This window comes from Phascolarctos cinereus, unplaced genomic scaffold, assembly GCF_003287225.1.
Source record: "Phascolarctos cinereus isolate Bilbo 61053 unplaced genomic scaffold, phaCin_HiC Scaffold_4;HRSCAF=312, whole genome shotgun sequence".
NCBI classification, from domain to species: Eukaryota; Metazoa; Chordata; class Mammalia; order Diprotodontia; family Phascolarctidae; genus Phascolarctos; species Phascolarctos cinereus.
The window spans coordinates 515,466,525-515,490,891 of NW_027555847.1; the positions used below are offsets into that span (position 1 = coordinate 515,466,525).

The following is a 24,367-nucleotide window of genomic DNA, read 5'->3' on the forward strand; positions in this document are numbered from 1 at the left end:
CCCTTCGTAAATTTCCCTTATAGTTCCAAATGGCTATGGCACCTAAATAAAAAAGGCCACATCACAGAAAAAAAAATTAGAGGACAATGGAAGAACTTTCACAACTATGATTTTGGGAAGAACTATTAAACAAACAAGAATGGAGACAGGTACTAAAGTAGGGATACATACCTTCACCTCTGTCTTTTTCTCTTGGCATCAAGCCTTGCATTTTGGTTTACCCATACTAAAAATGAGGTCCCTCTCTCTCAGGGGTTCTGAAATAACAGGTTCTCTGCCTTAGGCTGCTCATGATCTCTGCCACAGTTCTACATTGCTTCCCTCAACCTTGTCTTCCACTTGTATTCATCATCACTTTAGCTTTTTTTTGGCAGTGATGGGAGCAGAGATATGGTACATAGAAAAGTAATGGCCTGGATCTGCCCCTTACAAGCTGTGTGACACCTTGGGCAAGCTTCTATTTCTTGGTCTGTAAAATGAGAGTATTAGATGATTTGACCTCTAACTCCGAAGGGTGTTATCCATGCTACGCGAGCTGAGGGAATTGAACTTCTGAGCATAGAGCCAGATCCCCAAAACCTCTGTCCAAGAAGTAGGCTTAGCAGACATTATATTTCCCACCTTGCTAACACTACTTTGGGACTTCTCTGACTTCTCCACCCCCATCAGGTACTTTTCCCTCCTCCCTTTCAGCTTCCTTTTGTGTGTAGTCTTCTCCCATTAGATGGTAAACTCCTTGAGAGCAAAGGCTGTCTTTATTTTCTGTATTTGTATCCCCAGTGCTTAGCAGTGCCAGGCACATAGTAGATGCTTAATAAGCATTTGGTTGTTGTCCTTCATTTTCAAAATGACATCACTACGCTAGAGTCAAGTTTTAGTGTGTCCAACTGCGCTGATCAGATCAACGAGTTCAGAATGTTCAACCACAGGTCAGGTACAAATAGTCTGTGTGAATGTTTGGGGTGGATTCTCTAAGTTTGCACAACTTTGCGTTTCTCTAGAGCTATTTCAATTCTGCTTTGCTCACAGAGCATAGCACCTTCTCTAATGTGGGCATGCCATGCTAAGAGGTCCTGTGTCAGTGTCTCCCATATTACACAATCAATTCCAAAGTTCTTAAGAGAGACCTTGAGAGTGTCCTTGTATTGCTTCACCATGTGAACACTCACCCTGTGTGAGTTCCCATAAAATAGTCTTTTTGGCAAGTGTACATTTTGTATTCAACAACAACATGGCCAGCCCACTATGAAGCAGAGTTTGAATAAGCATTTACAGACTTGTGATTGACCTCTAGGCTCATCTGGGTGTCTCCCACTATTCAATTGTGACTTCAGCATAAGACTGCTTAGAGTCCTACGCTTTGTAAAAGGTGTGGGTGGGGTACAAGTCAGGACTTCAGAAGGTCCTCTTTACCTTGCTCTGGCAAATCCCATCCATTTTTAGCCTTGTTCTCTGAATTTTCCAGTTAACTTCCGTTTCAATTCCTTGAGCCCTCTCAAGCACACTCCTCTTTCAACTTACTTTTGTATACTGTCTTCCCCCAGAAAAGACTGTAAATTCCTTGAGGGCAGGAACTGCCTTTCTTTTTTTTATCTGGATCCCCAGGACTCAGCACAGTGCCAGGATCTTAATAAATGTTTACTGACTACTATTTGCTGAGTGACCTTGGGTTAAATCATTCGTTTGCCTCAGTTTCTTCAACAATAAAATAGGGATGTTAATAGCATCTACTCTTCAGGGTTGCTGGAAGGAGAAATTTGTAAAGCCCTTAATCTGATACACTCTTGTCGTTCAGTCATTTTTCTGACATTTCTGACTCTTTGTGACCCCTTTTGAGGTTTTCTTGGCAAAGATACTGAAGTGGTTTGCCATTTCCTTCCTTGCTCATTTACAGTATTAAGTGACCTGCCCAGTGTTTGAGGCTGAATTTGGGCCTAACACTGAGCCACTCTATCCACTGCCTGATATTATAGTAGGTTCTTAATAAATGCTTGTCTCTTTCCTTTCAAAGATGAAGGTGAAGAGGGGAGAATGCTAATTTCTCCATTTGTCTAGTTATCTAGAGGGTTTTGGGACTGTGGGTGATAGTGGAAGAAAGGTCGTGGAGGATGCCCATTTCCTGAACTCAGACCATAGGACTTACACAAAGGCTGAGATTCAGTTTCTATTGGAGACTTTTTAAAGCAAAATCCCACCCATTTTTAAATGCTTTAAGGCAACACACACAGGGAGAAAAATGGTTAATTTTGACTACATAAAATTAAAAAGCTTTTGCAAAGGCAAATTGATTCAACCACTTTGGAAAACAATTTGGAATTATGTCAGATGAGTTACTAAACTTTTCATGCCCCTTTATCCAAAAGTCTCATTGCTAGGCATAGAGTCCTCAGAAATCAACAGAAATAAAGGTCCTATATATACTAAAATATTCATATAAGCAATAAACCAGAATGTCCACTGATTTCACAGTGACTGAATAAACTGTGCTAAATGAATATAAGGGACTCTTTATTACACTGTAAGGAGCAAAGGAGGATCCAAATAATAATAGCTAACAATGGCTAACATTTGCATACTACGCGCACTATGTGCCTGGCACTATGCTAAGTGCTTTACAATTATTCTCATTTTATCCTTACAACAACCCTGGGAAGTAGGTGCTATTATTATCCCCATCTTACAGAGGAGGAAACTGAGACAAACAGAGGTTAAGTGATTTGCCCAGGGTCACACAGCTAGTGGCTGAGGCTGGATCTGTACTCAGGTCTTCTTGATTCAAGACCCAGCACTTTATGTACTGTGCTACCTCACTGCCCTCATAAGATCATTGATCATAGATTTAGAGCTGGAAGGGATGTTAGAGGTCATGAAGTCCAATCCTCTCATTTTATAGATGAGATAACAGGACCAAAGGGTTTAAGTTATTTGGTGAGGGACATCAGGTTAGTAAACTTCTGAGGCAGGCTTCAAATCCAGCACTACAGGTTTATCCATAACCATGAATTATGGGAACATCTGCACAAAACGATGCACAATAATCAAGTAATGGAAGCCTGGAAAAAAATATACACAATTATAATAACGTAATTGAAAAGAACATTAAAACACAGCTAAACACTGTATAGATGCAATAATCAATCTTGCTCCTGGAAGAGGGATGAGGAGATATTGGGTGGGGATTTACAGGTACAGGATATTGCACAGGGCATCAAGATGTGTAATCGTGTCACTCTGTTTGGCTTAATGATTTTCTTTGTTAAAAAAGAAAGGGCTGGGGGGAGAGTGGAATATCTGAAAATGACTGTGATGTAAACACAAAAGGTATTAATATAACTTATTAAAAAAAGGAAAATATAAAACTAAGACTGGATTTTAATAAAGTACTTTTAGTAAACCAGTACATAGATCTAGGATCTAAAAGTACAGCAGTATGATATTTACCACATAGACACCTAAGCTCAATGAAAAATTATTTGCTTAGAATTGTGAATTAGGTATATGCTTTATCAGAAGTTATCTTTTTCCTCTAAAATATTATTTTATAAAGAATTACTGAAAACTAATCTTGTTTTGATTACTGAGCCAACATTTTTTTTCCTCATAGGAGGCCACTTCAGTTTTATAATGGTAAAAAGACGCATCTTTTTTGTGACTTTTTTCTCTTCATTTCCTTGTAATCTAATTTCTATCCCAATTTTTCTACTCAAAATGCCTCTAAATCACTCTTCAACAAACCTTAATCTCACAATCATCATATCCAATAAGCAGCATCTTTTTCCTTCACAAAGTCCTACCACAGTCATTCACTGACATAGAGGTAACCCTGGTTTCTCAAAGACTATGCTACCCATGAGCTCTAGAAAGTTCTATTATGCTAAAAAGATTTGGAGCATTGATTCTGGCAATGGATTGAATCTGGTTTCCAAGGACCTACCTAGCTAAGTACATTGGGGCTCATCAACAGTAAGCTGGCCACTCATTGATCAATTTTTTGGCCATGGCAATCTATGAAACAAATAAAAAATTCAATATGGCCCTATCATGTACAGTCCCCTTCTATTTTTTCAAAGTGTCAGAGTGGTGGAAAAATGGGAAAAGAGTGCTAAGAATCAGTATTTAGACCATTTGTAAACTTGGACTGATATTGTAAACGTGAGATCTTTGTCCAGCAAGTAGACATGTTTCTAGATCAATCAATAAACATTTATTAAGCACCACACTACACGTCAGGCACTGGGCTAAGTTACACTGGAAACACAAAAAGAGGCAAAGACGTCCTTGCTCTCCAGAAGCTTTCAATCTAATGGGAGAGACAACGTGCAAAAAATCCCAGAAAGCAAGCTACATACAGACTAAAGTAGGAAAAGCAGTAGGAGTTAGGAAGGCTTCCTACAGAAGGTGGGATTTTTGTTGGGACTTAAAGGAAGCTGGGAAGGTCAGTTGTCATAGCAGAGAAAGAAGAATGTTCCAGACATGAGGGACAGCCAGAGAAAATGTCTAGAGCTGAGAGATGGAGCGTTTGGTTTGTGAACAGCCAGGAGGCCAGTATCACTGAATTGAAATGTACATGTTAGGGAGTAAGGCATAAGAATGGAAAGGTAGAAGGCGGTTAGGTTACAAAGGGCTTTGAATGCCATTTTGTATTTGCTCTTACAGGCAAGAGGAAGCCAGTGGAATTTATTGAGTGTGTGTAGGGAAGAGACATGGGCAGATTCAAGTTTTAAGAAAATCATGTTAGCGGCTGAATGAAGAATGGATGGAGAAGAGAAACACTTGAGGCAGGCAGACCTACCTGCAGACTACTGCAATAATTCAGGAAGGAGGTGATGAGGGCTTGTCCTAGAGCAGTGACAGTGTCGGAGGACAGAAGAGAGTCTATTTGAGAGATGTTGGAAAGGTGAAAATGATAGGCCTTAGCAACAGCGTGGATATGGAATGTTAAGAAGGTAAGGAATCCCAGGTGACTCTGAGGTTGCAAGCCTGAGGGACTGGTAGGATGGTGTTGCCCTCTATAGTAATGGGGAAAGCAGGAGGAAAAATAATGAGTTCTGTTTTGGACATAATGAGTTTAAGATGTTTACTGGACACCTGGTTCCAGATGTCTGAAATTCAGCTGGAGATACAAGATTGGAAGTCAGCAGAAAGACTGGGGCAAGAAAGGTAGATTTGAAAATCATCAGCATATAATATGGAAATGTTTTACATGACTTCACACATATAATTGATATCATATTGCTTGCCGTCTCAATAGATGTGTGATGGATGGCAGGGAAAGAATTTGCAACACAGATTTTTTTTGAACACAAATTTCTTTTTTAGATGAATACTAAAAATAATTTTTTTACAAGACAGAATCATCATGTATAGAGATGGTAATTAAATCCATGGGACTTGATAAGCTCATCAAGTAAAGTAGAATAGAGAAAGAAGAGAAGGGGGACCAGGAACAAACTCTGAGGCCATCTACAGTTGGAGGTGCTAAATCATACCAATCTTGATGTTTGCTATAAAGAAAACCAGAAGAAAGAAGTAAGTTGCAGCACAATGAAAGGCTAGGACACAGTTACTCTTTGGAGAGGCAAAGAGAAGAGTTGGTAAAGTTGGCTTTATCATACATTCAAAGGCAAAAACAACAACAAATATTTCACGGAATATCTGATCATCTTGCATCCCAGTGCTGATAAGTATTTGTAAAAAGATCCCTGTGGACATAATTGTAGCTTACATACCATTCATTAGTGGCTGCTGAGGATTAAGAGAATGATAAATTCTATTTAGAATTCAGTAAAACTTCTCCATTTAAATCAACATATATACTCTGATAATCAATTACTTCAATGCAAAGGTGGCAAACATGAGAATGAGAAATACATGGGAAAGCATCATTTGGGAAAAAGAAATGAGGTCAAAGACTGTAGACTACACAGAAGCCTCAAGGCTTTGTAACATGAACACTTTCTTTGAGAAGAGCATTAGTAGGGGCTAGTCCTTGCAAGCACCAAATAACATCACAAAAATGAAACAGGATATATTTTAAGACAGGAAAAGACTTGTTACTGATGTGGGAGTTATCCCTGAATCAGCTGTCTAGTACAACCAGACTAATGACTTGTCAGGGCAGAGATCAGAAGAAGTAAAAAGAAAGAAAAAGATATGGCATACAATTGAAATCGCTCAATTCTGAACTATTTTTAAACAAGTAAACAGCAATGAAAAAATGTGAAACGAAGATCAGAAATCACAGACTCCAGCTACAATATTTTTATGTAGTTTAACCTCTACAAATCTACTGCCACAGGACCACCAAAAGAGCACAGCAAAGTGTCACAATAATAACATCAACAATAGCTAACATTTATGAAGCACCTACTATATATCATGCACTGTGCCTTTATACACTTCACGAATATCTCATTTGATCCTCACAATAACCTTGTGAGGTAGTAGAGGAAAAGTGGGCAAAGAGAGGTTAAAAAACCGCATAAGATATTCAGCTAGCAAATATCTGAGGCCATTTTTGAACTCAGGTTTTCCTGATTCTTGGCCCAGGGTTCTATCCACAATGCCACTTAACTGTCTTTGTCAGAAAACACTAGACTTAAATACAAAATGTTAAAGGCAAAGCACTGGTTTAAAATACAGACTCATTTGTCAAATCTTACAAACAACAGTGGACAATTACGAGTACTACTGTCCTACAAAGCAGAAAGAAAACAGTGGAGGATAAAACTGGTTTAAAGGAAGCTTGCCAAGAGATCCAACTATGTGAAGTCCCAAGGTTATTTAAGGATGAAAATGGAAGGACAACATGGAAAAATGGAAAAGATCACTAAAGATTACTGTAACAAACTTTTTGCCACGGACAGTGGAACCACCACACTTGCCCCCTGTGGATCTGATATCAGTTACACTCATTGATTAATCAATTACAATTTAACTGATAGCCATTTTTATGTTTTTTTGGGAAAACGACTGAAGAGAGCATCAGGCCAATGGACAAAACAGTACAGAAATCAGAGGCTGGAGACAAAACACAAAAACAAAACTTAGGAAACTTCGCAATTTTTACTTGCAAATAGATTGGGACAAAGAGAAGTAGTGCTCTTAAGCTGTTTTGTTATGTATTTATAAATCTAAGCAACTCTGCCATGTATGACTTAGAAAATAGTTTTGGGTGTACGTTTCTCAGTATAGTTTATTTTGATTTCACGAAAAAGGATTAGTTAATTGAATCAACGAATATGATACTTCGCACACATGGACAAATTTTTTAACGTACCCAAGCAATCTATAACATCTTTCCCATCTGCACAAAAATAAAAAGCAAAATAGTCTTAGGTAAACTATGCTAGAGAGGCCAGTCTAACAAATCTGATGACTCATAAATAAGCTTATCAAGTCCCAATTTAACACTCACAATAGCAAATAGGCTGCTCAAGCACAGAGGTTAAAATAATTAAAACCTCATCACCACTAAATTAAGGGCTTAGTTGCAACTTCTTCACTTAAAAGAGCCTCTCATAAATAGCAATCTATGTTCTAAGATGGTCAGATGGGGGGAAGTGGTTTTTAAATGTTCCACAAAATCTCAATACCATATGAGGTAACCAAAGAAACCTTTGAAAAAGTAGATATTTGTATCTTTTTCAACACCCCTTCACTACTTTGGAAGATGAAAAACAACATAGCAAGGTTCCATAACCTTGCACATTCCAAGAAATTATCAGCATCAGTACTTGGGCATAGCTGCATTAAAAAGAATATAGCAATACTTTGTAGATAAACATACTATAACTACAGCAAGATCTCTGATAAACCAGTAATTTCCAATTAAACCTTGGATAGAATGTTATGTTTTCTCAAATGAGAATTCCTTCAAGTCCAATTCTGATATTTTCAAAAGATATTTATATAAATACATCTATGTGTAGTTACCTATGTGTGTACACAAATAGGTAGATATGTGTATATATGTATGGATGCATACACAATATTCCTTCCACTAAAGTCTTCCTATGTTACTTTATTCTGCTGTAGCAGGGACTAAGTTTTCAAAGGCCTTTGCCAGTATAGTGTTACCTTTTGTAGATCTTTTTATGAAATAGGAAAAGCTTAAAAAATAAGGGAATGGCTTAAGAAGCAGCCTGGCAAAACCCAAGCTTCAACACTCAAAGTGTAAGCCATTAAGAGATGAATTTTTCTTTAACTCATAGCAACTTAAGTTATGGCACACAAGTCTGAAGAATTGAAGTTGTGAGTCACCCAAAAGGCAAGAGTAGGTGTGAGGATGCAACAAATTATAAACGTATTACATTATAAATCTATTCACCTAAAAATTGAGCAGAAGGAATATAAAGGATGTCAAAAGGTTATATGACTCAAATGAGCGAGATGGTCTAATCATGGAACAGCACCAAAAGCAAACTGACAGAAGTGTCCAACATAGGTATCCACATAGTGACAAGTGATCTTTATAAAGGCTTCCAGAATGTGAGGGACAGCCCTCCTTCCCACCCACCAAGGTCTCACTACCATAAGGGATTTATAGGATGACAATGGCCAAGAAGGCATCTGCATCACTAGAAGGAGTATCCACAATGAGGATCACAGATCTATTGAAGTACAGAAATAACTCATATAGACCAACTAGTATTATCAGCACTGGTGAAGGGGGACCCTTAAATAGATAGAAAAACAGTCCTACTCCTGTCCAAAATGATTTATGTTTGGATTCTGTGAGTCAGCTTTCATAATTTTAGATAAGTAACTTAACTTCTTTGGGCCTCAGTTTCCTTGTCAGTAAAAAGGGGGCTGAAGTAAATTGTCTATTAGGTTTAATATAATTCCTTCCTAAAATACTTTCATTCCATTAAAGAGCTTTCAACAAGCATAACTATCTAAAAATTAACTCATTAACCCTGACTAGATCTTGGAAAATATTATCTCTTACCCTCCAAATTATGACTATCTGGAAAACTTATAAAATATGCAAAGGATTTATATTTTATCCACTATTAAAGGTTAAAATCTGTCCTATGATCCCCTAGCAACGGTATGTCTAAAATTAACTATAGAGCCATGTAAAATTGTACTTTTTGCACAATTCTAAAGTGATCCCTGCCATTGATATGTTATCACACTCTTGACCATATTTTGAAATTCATATCTAAAATATAATTTTAAAAGTGGAAAAATGCATTTTACATAGAATATCTTCTAATTCTAAAGCCAGTCAGTGTAGTACCAAGTCATTTTAAGGGCTCACAATGTTATACCTTTTAAAAAATTAAAAGGTTAAAATCAACTAAAGGTCTATGCTCCCAAAATGTTTAAAAACACATTATTAGTCTTTCCTAACTCAATTAAACATTATGTACCCACTATGTGCTGAATACCACTCCACAGAGAGAGCTTACCTTTATCCTTTTTAAAAAAGAGACAGATTAAAAAGAACCTCCATACTCAGACCAGGAGTAAACTCAATTTGGTCTCAGAAGCAAAACCAGGTACACAAAGGAACAATACAGGTCACCTAGTTTTCAACCTAGTGCTATTTGCCAGACAAAGAATTTGAATTGCAAAGGCATATGCCAGAGTTTCACAAATCCTGGGCACCAAGTCATGTCTAGAAATCTTACTGTGGTGCTTAGTATTTTTTTTTGCAGTTTTATCCAATACTATGTAAATATATTTTTGTTATTCATGTTCAAGCGCATTCCTGTTTTACTATCATATAATCTGAGAGTCTATGATTAGCCATAGCTAGCTGCAGGAGTAAGTGGAACTCACTTGGAGGCTCTCTTCATCTACTCCAGATGGTATTTTTTTTCAATCCCTTCCCTTCCCCCTATCCCCAACCCAGCCCCTGAAAACAAAGATTAAAAAATGAAGCAAACATTTTATTAATAATCAATATATCAATCCCATCTAAAAGTACAAACAATATTCCACATCCATAGCCTCCACCTTTGCAAAGCGGGAGATAACTTTACTTATCATTCTACTGGGCCAAACAGCCAAATAGAGGTAATTGTTCATGCAGTTTGCCTTTCATCACAGGAGCAATGAACTTATAAGGGTAGGTTGCTTGGGCACTCAGGACTTTTAAAAGGTAAGAGTCACAAATGTGTAGAAAACAGGGCCAAAATGTTAGTGGAACCTGAAAGTCTTCATCTCTTGGCCCTGATATACTAGTCCCCAATCTCTTCTAAACCTCTTTCTTTCCCCCAATTAATCACAGTATAACCATAAGGATTTTAAAGTGGACACCAAATGTAGTCTATACATTCCAAGTTCTCTTGAGCTGAATATTTTTATAATAGATCCAAGCAGCAATTAAACAAAGTTCCAGCCAATTGGGTATGAATATACAAATGAGTTTACTGTGATGTCAGGGAGTGCTATTCCTTTACAGCCATTCTAAACTTTGTACATATATCTGAGAAATTTAAGGTGATCTATGTTATGGAGGAAGTCCTGAAAGAAACTTACTTAACTTGAAAATGAATGAATTCCATAACATCTAACAATATGCTGAGGGATGTTATCTATCACAGAGAGTGTCTTTCCCAATGTGTGGTCTGGCTCCAAACCCTAAGGTCACTGTGGTCTGACTCCAGACTGGGCACTCCACTATACCACCCTGCTTCCCAGAAATTCATCTACTTGCTTCCAGGTTCTTACTCCAAAAAAAACCAAAACAAAACATGAGGAGGAACCCCTCCCCAAGTATTTCATAAGCATCAGTTATCTACTTGTAGGACTAAAATTATTAATTCAAAATCATCACAAGTTGACATTTTAACGTTATTAGGAAAGACACATGAGAACTAAGATGAAAGAGTAAAGTGAAGGTCTTTTCCACTAGATGAAAAAATTTAAAGGGTTTATTTAGAAAGTGATTACCTCCTTTACACAAATCTTTTATGTTTAATTCCGAAATGCTAAGCTTTAAGGTGTGACCAAACTTTCTGAAAGGGAAATGTTTCTGTTGAATGGTACAACTAAATCTGAAATGTTAATTTACACCCAACTTTTCTGGAATATGTCTATCATTATTATAAAACAAGGTTACTTGTACTGGGAAACTTAACAAAGTAAGTTTAATTTGGGAAAGGAAAAAGACAAATATTGGAAAGTATAAGCAACTAATTTAATAACAAGAATGTCATTGGTAAGTACTATGTAGTTAACTCAGAATTGCTAGATGTGATTATGGATCATCTACAGTTACTGTCAGTTTCAATTTGATATTTACTAATTATATGCTATGTGTCTATTTGGTACACATTCAGGTAATTCATGCTAATTTTAATATTAGCCCAATGAAAACAGTCATAAGACTACGTCTGCCAAGAGGTTAAAAAATTCGTCCTAAAACCAAACAAATATGGAAGGCCAAAGGAGCTAGGACTACAATCAAGAATGACCTACCAGGAGAAATTAAGCATAATACTTCAAGGAAAAATGGGCATTCAATGAAATAGAAAGATTTCAAGCTTTTATAAGAAGACCAGAATTGAACAAAGAATTTAATTTCCAACATCAAGACCCAAGAAAAGCCTAAAAAGGGAAAAAAGGAAACGAAAGCATAAGAGATTCAATGGAGCTTCATGAACTGTTTACATGAGAAGATGATACTTCTAATTCTTAAAAATTGTACCACTAATAGTATAGCTAGAAGGAATATACATAGACAGAGGGTATGGGTATAAGGGGAATTTGAGGGAATAACATAAAAAATAATTACAGGATGAGAAAGAAGAGCACACTAGGTGAAGAAGGGAGAGGTAGAATGGGGTTAATTATTTCACGTGAAGAGGCGCAAAAAACCTATTACAGTGGAGGAAAAGATGGGAAGGTGGGCAATGGGCATCACTTGAATTTTACTTTGATCAGTACTGGCTCAAAGAGGGAATAATACACACAATCAGTTGAATATAGAAATCTATCTTACCCAATAAGAGAAGAGGAGGGAAGGAGATTAAATAAAGTGGCTGGGGGATGAGGGGCACAGGAACTAACAGAAGAAAGGGTAGATCAAGAGAGGCAGTAAGCAGAAGCAAAACACAGTCAAGGAGGGAAAAGGTGAAAGGAGAGAGAGAAGACAAAGAAGAGGAAAAATAGAATGAAGGGAAATATACAACTAGTAATCATAACTATAAATGTGAATAAGATGAACTCTCCCATAAAACGGAGGTAGACAGCAAAAAGAATCAAAACCCAGACACCTACTATATGTTGTTTACAAGAAACACACTTGAAGCCAAGAGACACACACACAGAGTAAAAAGTAAGAAGCTGGAGCAGAACCTATGTCTCAGCTTTAGTTTAAAAAAAAAAAGAGGGGTAGCAATACCGATCTCAGCAAAGCAAAAGCAAAAATAGACCTAATTAAAAGATACAAGGAAGGAAACTTTATCTTGCTAAAAGGTACCACAGACAATGAAGTAATATTAATATTAAATATATATGTACCAAGTGGTATAGCATCCAAATTCTTAAAGGAGAAGTTAAGTGAGTTACAGGTTTGTGACCAAACAAGAGATAAAGAGCATTAAAAATGTAAAAGATAATTTTGATTATATTAAATTAAAAAGTTTTTGCACAAACAAAAAAGCAAACAAGATCAGAAGGAAAGCAGACTATACCAGATTGTATGCCATCTTGTGGAGGGGAAGGAGAAAAAATTAACTCAAAATCTTATAAAAGTGAACACTGAAAACAAAATAAATTAAAATTTAAAAAAAAAGCAGAAAGGTGGGAAACAATCTTTATAGTAAGTATCTCTGATAAAGGCCTCATTTCTCAAATATATAAATAATTGAGACAAATTTATAAAAATAGAAGCCATTACCCAATTGATAAATGGTCAAAGGATATTAACTGGCAGCTTTTAGATGAAGAAATCAAAGCTATTTATAGGCATATAAAAAAAAGCTCTAAATCACTATTGATTAGAGAAATGCAAATCTAAACAACTCTGAGGTACCAAATCACACTCATCTGATTGGCTAATATGACAAAAAAGGAAGATGCTAAATGTTGGAGAAGATGTGGGAAAAATTGGGACACTAATGAATTGGTGGTGGAGTTGTGAACTGATCTGACCATTCTGAAGAGCAATTTGGAACCATGCCCAAAGGGCTATATAGAACTAAGCATACCCTTTGATTCAACAATACCAAAACTAGGTCTGTATTCCAAAGAGATTATAAAAAAGGGGAAAGGATCTACATGCGCCAAAATATTTAAAGCAGCTCTTTTTGCTGTCACAAAATACTGGAAACTGAGGTGATGCCCAATCAATTGGGAAAGAGCTGAACAAGCTGTGGTATATGAATATAATGGAATACTTTTGTGCAATAAGAAATGATAAACAGGCAGATTTCAGAAAAAACTGGACTTATATGAACTGATGCAAAGTGAAACAAGCAGAACCAGGAAAACACTGTACACAGTAACAGCAATACCCTGTGGATGATCAACTATGAATGACTCAGCTCTTCTCAGCAACACAATGATCCAACACAAGCACAAAGGACTCAAAGGAAAATGCTATCCACATCCAGATAAAGAACTAATGGATGCTGAATGGAGACCTAAGCACGAATTTTTTCACTTACTTTATTCTTTTTCCTGCCTTTTTTTTCTTTTGATCTATTTCTTCTGTCACAACTGTGACTAATATGGAAATATGTTTTACATGATAGCACATGCATAACCTATATGAAATCACCTACCATTTTAGAAAAAGAGCAATAGGGAGACAAAATTTAGAACTCAACATCTTGTAAAAATGAACGCTAAAAATTGTCGACATGTAGTTGGGGAAAAAATATTTAAAAAACAAACAAATAACCTTCGGGTTAGCTGGTTCTTCTCCAAGAGTTCAAATAAACGGAGTTGTTTAAAAGCTAATTGTAGTTTGCTCAAATGTAAACTGCAATGCTGTCACCTCTCTACCAATTTATTTTCTTAACCCTTTCCTCTGATTTCCCAAAACATATAAAACAAATTCAGGAACCTCAAAATACAATTAAAACGTCCCCTATACAGGGAAGAGTTTAATAGTTTTATGTCATTTAAAATGGACAAAGTGAGCAACTCCGAACTTGAAACCTTAAAGGCTTCTACTTCTTAAAAAAAGTTCCAGTGTTCAAAGACTTTGGGGCATTTTTTTTCTTTGCATTCAAGAAACACTTTCTGAATATATCACCCCCACTCTCACAACCTAACGTTTTCCAACTTTTTACAAGTAGACTTTTCAATACCTCCCAATACTTCTCCAAAGGCTGAAAACGGGGAAAAATAAAAGTCTCAGAAGTATGTTCCAATGGACAACGGGGCATCCGTCTCTATCGGCAAGATGAAAGTGACCCAAGAAAGCTGCAAAAAACTTTCTGCTCAGTTTCCCTACAAGAAATCACATCCACACCTATTTTTCTAAGGTAACTGTTAAAGAAGAAAAGACAACTCCAACAGGGTTTCCTAGGTTTAGTATAGAAAGAGATGGGGGCGCTAAAACAACAAATAAACCCAAAACAAAAACACTACCCACCACCACATTTGCTCCATTCCTGCAAAACCAGCTTTTCTATCCTTCCCACCCAAGAGGAGCTGGGGTGATGGGCCCAGGAAGCCAACAGTCTGCTTCTCTTCTCCGCCCAGAAATTCAATTTGGGCTAGAAAAGTGCCCCATTTCCCGGCGGAAGTGAGACAGTCCTTTACAGATTAGATAGATATGGCACAGCGACCCCCCCCAATACACAAGGTCAACTACGTTGCCCCTGCCCAGTCCAAGTTTCTGGATCTCTCTTCCAGGCCTCGGCCGCCCCGGGTTCGAGGAAGCTTCCCTCTGCCCCAGGCCCCGGCCTCGGGCCGAGAGGACTCCCTGACCGAAGGCCGGGGCGCGGAGGGAGCCCGGAAGGTGAAGGAGGGCTGGGAAGGGGGGGCAGAAGACTCCGGTTTGGGCCGAGAAGCGGAGCTATACTCACATCCTTCTATTTCCTCCTGCAGGTCCTCCTGAAGCAATGAAAGATCTGTGAGGAGGAAGGTGGGGGAGGGGACGGAAGAGAAGAAAGGGACAAGGTCAGCGCCCCCCGCGGGGAGGGGGGCAGACACCTCCTCTCCCCTCCCAACACCCCTCCCCCGCCACCCCCCCCCCCCCGCGCGCCTTCCACCCGGGGCTCGCCTCAGTCCGGCTCCCTTTTCTCCTGCCCCGTCCCCTCTCCACTGGGGTAGGGCCCTTCTGCCCGCCTGGCTAATGGGGAGAGAGGCCGGCGGAGCCACCGTGGCCAGGAAGAATAGGGGGGTCCACGTACCCGCCATCTTGCGGTCGCCCCCTCCTCCTCCGTCTCCCGGGGATCCGGGACTACATTGAAGCGGCGCGAGCCAAGGGAACCGGTGGACGCGCGCGCGCGGGCGGAGAGGCTGGAGGAGGAGGAGGAGGAGGTTGTGGGAGGGGGAAGGGTTGCTAGGGGCTCGCGCGCGCGCGCGCGCGCGAGCCAGTGTGTGAGCTCCGGGCGGAACGGGATGGGACGGGACGAGAGGACGGGACAGGACGGGATGGGACAGCGCGAGGGAGAAGGGGGTGGGGCGAGAGGGGAAGCGGGGCGGAAGCCTAGACTTCGGTTCTAGCCGGTGTCCGCTGCGGTCACGGGGGAGCTCCGGTTGACAACGCCCCAAGGGCTGGGAGACTACGAGAACGCGCGCGAGGAGGGGGGCCCCCACTGGGCGCTACCGCGCGTTTACCCCGTCCTCGCCTCTCCTCCCTGCTCGCGCGCGCACGATTAGAAGACTCTCTCCTAACCCCCTCTTTTTTGTGCCCCGCCCCTCTCCTTCCCTCCTCTTCCCTCTCGGTGTCTCTCCCGGAGAGATTCACGGAGCGCGCTCTATGCCCCCACCCCCTTTCCCCGGCGCGCGCTCGCGCGCGTGCTCGTACACACGCACGCCCGGAGTCGCGCCGGGGCTTAGCGCTAGCTCCAGAAAAGAGGCATACAGCCCGCCGGCCTGCAGGAGTGCCTAGCGTGTGCTGCAGGCCGGCCTTCAGGCGTGGCTCTCTGTCCCTCGCGTCTACTCTACCTCTACCCCCACCCCCACCCCCGCCCTCCTTTATTTGGTCACTAGCTTTGCCTCTCTCACGGCCTTCCTCCTTCTATATCCCCTCTTCTTGGGTATTCTCCCCGACATTGCGTGTCATTGGGCCTACGCAGGCCCGTCCTTCAATTGGCATGGAAAGCGATGGTAAAGTAAGTATGGTTTAGGGAGAGCCCGAGGAGGACTGGACGCCCTGCAAGGCTACCCTCACTCCCTGCGTTTGAGCTTTGGGTCAGTATCCTCCGAAAGGAGGGAGATAAAAGGCAAAACAAAGGAGGCGGCATAATGCCTGTGGCAAGTCATGGCTATGCGTCCAGTTGTCAAAAAAAGTTTACAGTTAACAGTCGTTTCACTCATTCAGCAAATGTTAACCACCTATTAAATGCTGGGCAGCCTGCCAAAGATTATGGCGACAGTATAGACGGTTAAAAAAAAATAATGGTCTTGCCCTCCAGGAGCTTATGCTCTACTAAAAGTGGCTTACTCTTTACGTATACACACATATGTATATAAATAATAGTGGAAGGATATGTATTTCTTCTTAGTGCAGTTTTAATTCTTAGTCACTTAAAATTGCACTGACTTGGAACACTATATAAATCATAAATTTATGTCGTATATCAATCATATAGAGGGTGTTTGAAGTCTTAGTGCAGTGTATATATTATGTATGTGTTTATATATACATATATAATATACATGATGTTCCAAAAGTCTTAGTGTAGTGTGTTTATCTCCTAGCCCCTTTTAGTAGATAATTTGCTTTGTAGTAAATCTACTAGAAGTATTAAGTAGATATAAATGTAGGTAGATCTATATAGATATATAAATGTGTTTTTCTTCGTGCAGTTTTAAGATTTTAACTTATTTCTTGTAGTAATAAGCTTTAACTTTAAGCTTTTTTAAAAAAAATCTAACTGCTCTCCATCCGGAGTTGACAGAAGTTAAATGACTGTTCTGTAGTGTTCTTGTGACCTGAAAGATCTACTGGCTTTTTCAGTTCAATTTAACAAGCATTTACTGAAGTCAGGTCCTGTGATAGATACTGAGGATACGAAAACAAACAAAGACACTCTCAGAGCTTACATTCTGGTGGGGGAAAACAACCAGTATATAAGTAAGAATATTCATGTTTTTTCAGCTCCCCCTCCCCCTACTCCATTTAGGTCCTTTATTTGTATTACAATTTATCATTGTAATATGTAACAAATAGTAAAAGCACAATTTTGCTGAAAATAAAGAACAAAACTTGGCATGTCTAATTTGTACTATTTTGTACTATTAGGAGTTGGGTTTAGGGGGGAAGAATTAACTTGAATTGCTTATCAACTAGATTTCATAAGTTATATTTAACAAGTTACCAAGTTTTAATGTCTCTGCCATTTAGAAGTCATTTGGGCAGTCAGGCCTCAGAAATTTATAATTTTATTTTTATATAACATGTACTGTATGCTTATTAAAAATTGCTTTACTTGTAAGTACTACTCTCACATAGGCTATATATTCAGACATATTTATCTGAAAAGAATACAGACCTGGAATTAGCCATGAAAGGAAAAAAGTTATGACTTTAGGTGTTGAGAAATGTGTGCTCAGTCCTTTAAAACATACAGTAATTTTTTTTTTAAAAGCCAAATTTTCTCACCCCATTTCTTCTCTTTTTTCACACTTACCAAGTGTTCTAAGGTCTACTTCTGGCAACACTGTCTCTCAGAATGACACACAGAAACAGGAATTATGAAATCCATCAGGGTAGAGAAACAGTTCATCTAGTTTGACAAACTTTCACAGCAGAGGCTAGTACTAGTTATCTAAAAGGAAGTCATTTCCTGCCTTATATTAATTGACTTGATGCACCTGGCAAAATTATGCACTGGGGGAGGGGGTTAAGAAGACAAAGGAAAGAGGATGATTTGACTGGATTCTTTAGAAAACTTAGGTATAAAAGTTTTAGCTGGTTTTTAATCCTAAGAACAGTCAAGTACTTTCTGTTTTTATTTTATTAAAGAATCTCAGTAATTTCTACCTACAAATTTAGCTATAATCTTATTAGTACCTATATCCTGATAAGAATTTTCTTGATCATTTTGTTGAGGGGATCCTTCATTTAAAGAGCAACAGAAGTATAAACTCAATCTATCACATCTCTCCTCCTTTCCAAACCATTGATGGATACATGGTAGTTTATGAAGTACTCCAAATGATGTTACTTTGTTGGGATTTTTTAAAAGCGATATTTAGACAAGAATAGCAGTCATTGTTTTCTTCCCCCTTCCCTCAGTTTCACTTACAATGTAGTCTGTGTGAAATGAGAGAAGCTGTGTGTTGTCTAGTGTTCAGAGCACAGCATAGAGTCTAAATTCTTATTCTGCTGTGACATCTGTAAAATAGTCCATGATACAAGTTAATTTTTTTTTATGAAAGTTGTAGCTAAACAATAAATGACTGGTGAAGCTGACATTTCTAAGGAGAAAGCCTCTTCCTCTTATAGGAAACAATTATTTTAACTATCCCAGAGCTTTATAATTGATGCATTTAGCTCATCAACAGGAATTTAATGTCATTGGGCAGATCATCCTAAATCAATGAGAAAAAAGAAGCCTGACATACCTTGGCGCTGACCCATTTATATAAACTCTTATGCCGGGAAGCAAACCTTTTTTTCTCTCTGAAATGTTCTTTCTTGAAGCTAAAAGTGTATAAAAAGGCAGACTTGTCAGTTGCTATTCTAAATTATAAATAATTATTTAATCTGTACATACACCTGTCCAGGAATAAGAGAAATCATATTTGGCCAAATCTGGAAGTATTCATTTCAGCCAACTTAACTATCGTTAATTTATATCTTTTCATCAATCATTGTGAGTCTCCTTTCCAACTGCAGGGCAAAGATTTCTCTTTCTGTTGCTAGTTCCTTATTTAAACCCTTTTGTACTTTTTAGTACTAACTAAAAAAAATCTTTTTAGGTAAATAGATGTAAATGTGGGGTTTTTTCTCTTTCTTCTGTGTGGTTTCAGGCCCCTTTCAAAGTTTCATAACCATGATGACCTCCCAGAAAAAGAGATTATTATTGGCCAGGATTTTAATGGTTTGGTTTAGTTTGTAATGAGATATTGGTCTGTCTTCTTTCAAATTTCCTAAAATATATTTTTTCATAAAATCCTTGTCACTACTACAATAAAGATTGAAAAAAAAATACCAGGTCTGAGATCCTTTGAGATTTTATTCTCTCCAAACTGTTCTCTCTCCCTTGTATATCAGTGTCATTTGAAAGTTGAAGCCTAAACTACATTGGAACTGACTCCGAAATTTGACTGTATAAATTCAGATATGGCAAAAAAAAAATTCTTAACACATGCTTGATTTGGCCATAATTGTGATAGTATACACTTGTTAGTACAACTGCTGTTACACTTGTGAGAAAATGAACCCTTTTTTTCCACTTCTTTATATCCTTCCCTAGACTGGAATTCTATAAGAAATGCCACATTGCTCCCATTTTGCAGTTCTTCCGTTTAGGACTGGGAGAGTCTATTAAATTTGCCCCAGGAATAGGAAGAAAACTTTGGTCTTAATGGGCAAAATAGGAAGCTGTGAAAACTGGAAATTATTTAAGTAGTGTGCCATGGATAAAAAATAAAATTATGTTGTTTTCTTTATGCTATTAGGCAAACCAATGAAAATTTTAGTTTTTAGAAATTGTAGGATGTTAGAACTAGGAGGAACTATTTGTTGTTTTCAGTCATATTTGACTCTTTGTGATCCTTTTTGGGGTTTTCTTGGCAGAGATAATAGAGTGGTTTGCCATTTCCTTCTCTGACTCATTTGAGGAAAACTTGTTCTGTAAAACTTCGACTCCATCAAAAGGCTGAACCCAAGGACCTAGAAGGCCACAAGTCCCCCCCCCCCAGTGAAAGGAGAGAAAATAGAGATACTGAGTGTAGGCTGCTTTCTCAAGGAGTTTAGTTGGAGAGAGGACAGATATAGAATGATGACTAGTGAGGATAGTAGGATCTAAGGATATGGAGAGAGCTGGGCATGCTTGTAGGCAGCAGAGAAGTAATCCGTAGACAGAGACTGAAAATTAGAGAAAGGATATGGTAGAGGGGACAATCTTTTGAAGAAGATAGGAAGGGATTCTATCAAGGGTACATGTAGAAGGAAGAGCCAGTAACAATTTTCGAGTAGAGTTGAATAATCATAGCAATTCATTAGGTTAACATACATTAACTATCTCAGAAATCTATGCCATTCCTTCCAAGTAGGTGTACCTACATTTCTGTTCACTAATAACTCTCTTTTCATCTTCCTTACCCTTCTCCCTCCTTTTAAACTGTCTTACCCCCAGAAAAACACTCTGTCCCCTGGGTTGACAAGTCCTCTTTCAAAGGTCTTTTCCCTTTCAACAACAAAATAGATTGGTAAATTTTGATCTTCATGTGTCTTCATATCTTTAGAACTGATTTTCTAACCTTCAAGGGTAGATGGACAACATAAGTAGATGCAGTTACCACCATTTTTTTATATCCATTTTCTTATACTAGGGCACCATCACCAAAGTGAAAGGACATGGTTCAGAAGGACTTAATTTTTTCAAGGAAAAATTATGTAACATCGGTTCAGCCAATATTAATTATTGGGGGACAAGAAAAATATGTAAGGTATTGGGGAACGACTTATATTTTTACAAATTTAACTCGGTTCCTATGTGTGAGAAATGAGACCTTTATAAGAGATATTTGCTGTAAAAATTATTCCCCAGCTTACTTCTTCCCTTCTAATCTTGGTCACATTGGTTTTATTTGTGTAAAACCTTTTAAATTTAATATAATCAAAATTATCCATTTTGTACTTCAAAATGTTCTCTATCTTGTTTGGTCAAAAATTCTTCCCTTCTCCATAGATCAGACAGGTAAACTATTCCTTGCTCTTGTAATTTGCTTGTTGTATCACCCTTTATGTCTAAATCATGTGCCCATTTTGACCTTATCTTGATATGTTATATAAGATATTGGTCTATACCTAGTTTCTTCTATACTGTTTTCCAGTTTTCCCAGCAGCTTTTGTCAGATAGTGAGTTCTTATCCCAGAAGCTGAAGTCTTTGAGTTTATCAAACGCTAGATTATATAGTTGTTTCAGAAGTAACACAACTTGCTTTTTTCTCTTTTTTTTAAATTCTGGGCTCACATTGTCTATTTGTAGTATCTGTTCTTAGGTATAGGGAGTGATGGACTAAATTAACAACTTATCTAACTAAATGTGATGATGTGGACAATGGTGATCCTTCTTGTGTGTGTATTTTGCTGTGTAGATTGTTAGGGTGATCTCTTTCTACAGTAGCATACCACATTTTTCACAGCTTCACAAATTAATGAAAAGTATAGAGAATATAAGGCTTCATGATGTTTGTTTACTTAGTTATTTTAAAGAGCATTTGCTGATTGGAAAAAAAAATGTTTGCATCATATATCCCTGATGAGAGTCTGATATCCAAGATGTTTAAGACCAAGATCCCCACTGGATAAGTAGTGAAAGAATATGATCAAATGGTTCTTAAAAGAATAATTACAAACCATGACAACTATAATAAAGACTGTTCCAGATAACTAATAAGATAAATGCAAATCAAAGAACTTTGAGGATTCACCTCACATCCAGGGGGTTAACCAGACCTGCATAAGTTGGCAGTAGTAGGGGCCAAAATTAAAATAAGCTAAACTTCTTTGGGCCGCAGATAGGTTTTTAGCAGCTCACTTCCCAGTAAAGGTATAATTAATGATAAAATTATTTTGCAAATCATATTTTTTAAAAAGGGAAATTTCAATTAATATCAATTAATTATACTTATTAAGATTTTAATTTATCATGAAATCACATTAATGTTAAAAAATTACTTTGCTAAGCAGTACAAATTTTAATACATTTTTCAGCTTTTCTTACTATTTACATTTGGTTAATGGGACGTATTACACTTCTTGTCAGTAATCAGTTCATCATAACTCCGGAATCATGTTTAAAATCGATTTCTTTGGAAATCAGAAAACTAATAACCTTAGTAACCTCCTCATTTTCTTAGTTTACTTTCTTGAAAAACCATTGTTTCCCACTGAGATTTTTCAACAATTTGGATGCTTTGTTTTTCATTGGTGTCCAATTTACTTAGGTCAGGATGTTTTGATTTGAAATGGTGACAAAGATTATATTCCTTCGGAGTGGCTATTACTTCTTGGCAGACAAGGCACAATATTTTGTCTCTTGTGTAAGTAAACAAGTATCTATTTGTCCACTCCAGATTAAACACTCTATGTTCTGATTCTATCTTCCGGTTTTGTTTTGCTTTTTAGCGAGGCAATTGGGATTAAGTGACTTACCCAGAGTCACACAGCTAGTAAGTGCAATGTGTCTCAGTTCGGATTTGAACTCAGGTCGTCCTGACTTTAGGGCTGATGCTCTGTCCACTGCGCCACCTAGCTGCCCCTTCTGTTTCTTTTTATCACCCATTTTACAAAGTCACTCCAAAAATTTTAAATGTTAGAACCAAAAAAATCTCTACAGCAACTGCTCACATACAAAGAAATGCTGAACTGAGCATCTGACCTTGGAGAGAGCGCCAGACATTCATGTAACTTGGAGGGCAGCTGCACAGCGAGGGAGGGGAAGAAGCCCTCGTGTTGTTGCCACTCATCACATAGCGGGTTATCAGCTGCATTGGCGTGTGGTTGCACTGACTTTGTCCCTATCCAAAGCCACTAATGACCAAAAACACAGTGAAAAGATATGACTCTTGCTTCTTAGACCAGAGAGAGACTGACAATGGTTGGTTACCAGAGGTCATGTAATAAACAGGAGAGAGTGCACAGGGCCAACGCACCCACCAAGTCACATGATGGGCACAATACTGACTAGTGGAAGGCAGGTTAAGCGAGGCATAGACAAAGCACGTATTACATCTTTGCTTTCTTTTACATCTGTATTTTTTTGTGGGCCACCTGAAATCCTTTCGTGGGCTACAGCATGGGCCATATGTTTGCAGGCCTGAGGTTGACAGAGGTGACAGAAGATGAGAATAGTCAGTGTTGGAGAGGTTACCGGAAGAAAAGCATTAGCACTAGCTAATGCTGTTAGTGGCTTGAATTAATCTAAGCTTTCTGCAAAGCAACTTCAAAGAAGATGGTGCCTCTTAACTGAGGAGGAGCTAAACTAGTTGTGGTACATAAATGGAATATCACTATGTCATGAGAAACAACAAATGTGAAGAATTCAGAGAAATATGGAAAAACATTTAGGATCATATGTTTGATCTGCAAGTGTTCTCAGGTAAAATCTAGTCCAATCCCTTCATTTTACAGGTGAGGACATGGAAGCCCAGAAAAGTTAAAAGATAGCCAGCCCCATATCACATACGCAGCAAGCAGCAGGACTAAGATTCAAAGTTAGGTTTTCTAACTCCAACGGTACCTACCACTCTGACTTTCATGAACAAATGATGAAGCAAATGGTACCAGTAAAACAATGAATGTAGCAATGTAGAAGAGAAGAACAATAAAACCAAACAACCCTGTAATTATAATAACCAAATTTCCTCTTAAAAAGAGATGACAAATTGTACTTTCCTTTCTTCATTGCACCATTCCACATTATGGATGTGGGATGTTACCTGTACTCTTAGGTATGGTTTTTATGTTACTTCTTTTGTTGAACTGTTTTCCCCCTTTAAAAAAAATCCGCTGGAATCCACAAGCACTTATTGCAAGGGATGGCTTTCTTAGACATCTTGAACTGGATGTCCTACATACATACTCAACTCAAAATATCCAAAACTGAACTTGTTATCTTTCCCCCTAAACCCTTCTCACTCCCAAATTTCATTATTACTGTCAAAGGCAGCACTATCCTCTCAGTCCCCCAGATGGACAACCTCCTCAGTTTCACACTTTCACTCTCCATATTCATTCATTGCCAATGCCTACCAATTTTACCTTTTCAACATCTCTTGAATATATCCCCCTTCTCTCCTGTGACACTGCCCCAGTATAAGCCCTCATCACCTCAAGCCTGGATCATTGCAATAGCCAGCTGTTTGGTCTGCCTACCTTTAGTCTCTCCCTATTCAGTCTCTCATCCTCCATTCAGGATGGAGTGTCCATTCAGACACTAAAGTGATTTTCCTAAAGTATAGGTCTAACCCTGTCATTCAGACTCTGGTGGCTCCTTGTCACCTCCAGAATCAAATATAAAACCCTCTATAAGGCCTTCAAAGCCCTTAA

General features: G+C 38.4%; 1 protein-coding gene across 4 annotated transcripts in view; it reads right to left on the reverse strand.

The window, feature by feature from the left end:
- Positions 1 to 15,728, reverse strand: part of PPP4R1 (protein phosphatase 4 regulatory subunit 1) — a 77,389-nt gene extending 61,661 nt beyond the window's left edge. The window contains exons 1-2 of one of the 4 annotated variants that reach the window (XM_078153518.1): positions 15,324 to 15,722; positions 14,997 to 15,041 (exon numbers count right to left, since the gene is read on the reverse strand). In XM_078153518.1, the coding sequence (XP_078009644.1) occupies positions 14,997 to 15,041; positions 15,324 to 15,330 (52 nt within the window). In that variant the 5' untranslated portion in view covers positions 15,331 to 15,722. Of the gene's footprint in view, positions 1 to 14,996; positions 15,042 to 15,323 lie in introns of all 4 variants that reach the window. The other 3 variants (XM_020985540.2, XM_020985538.2, XM_020985542.2) reach the window with 3 other exon arrangements.
- Positions 15,729 to 24,367: the final 8,639 nt, after the last annotated feature.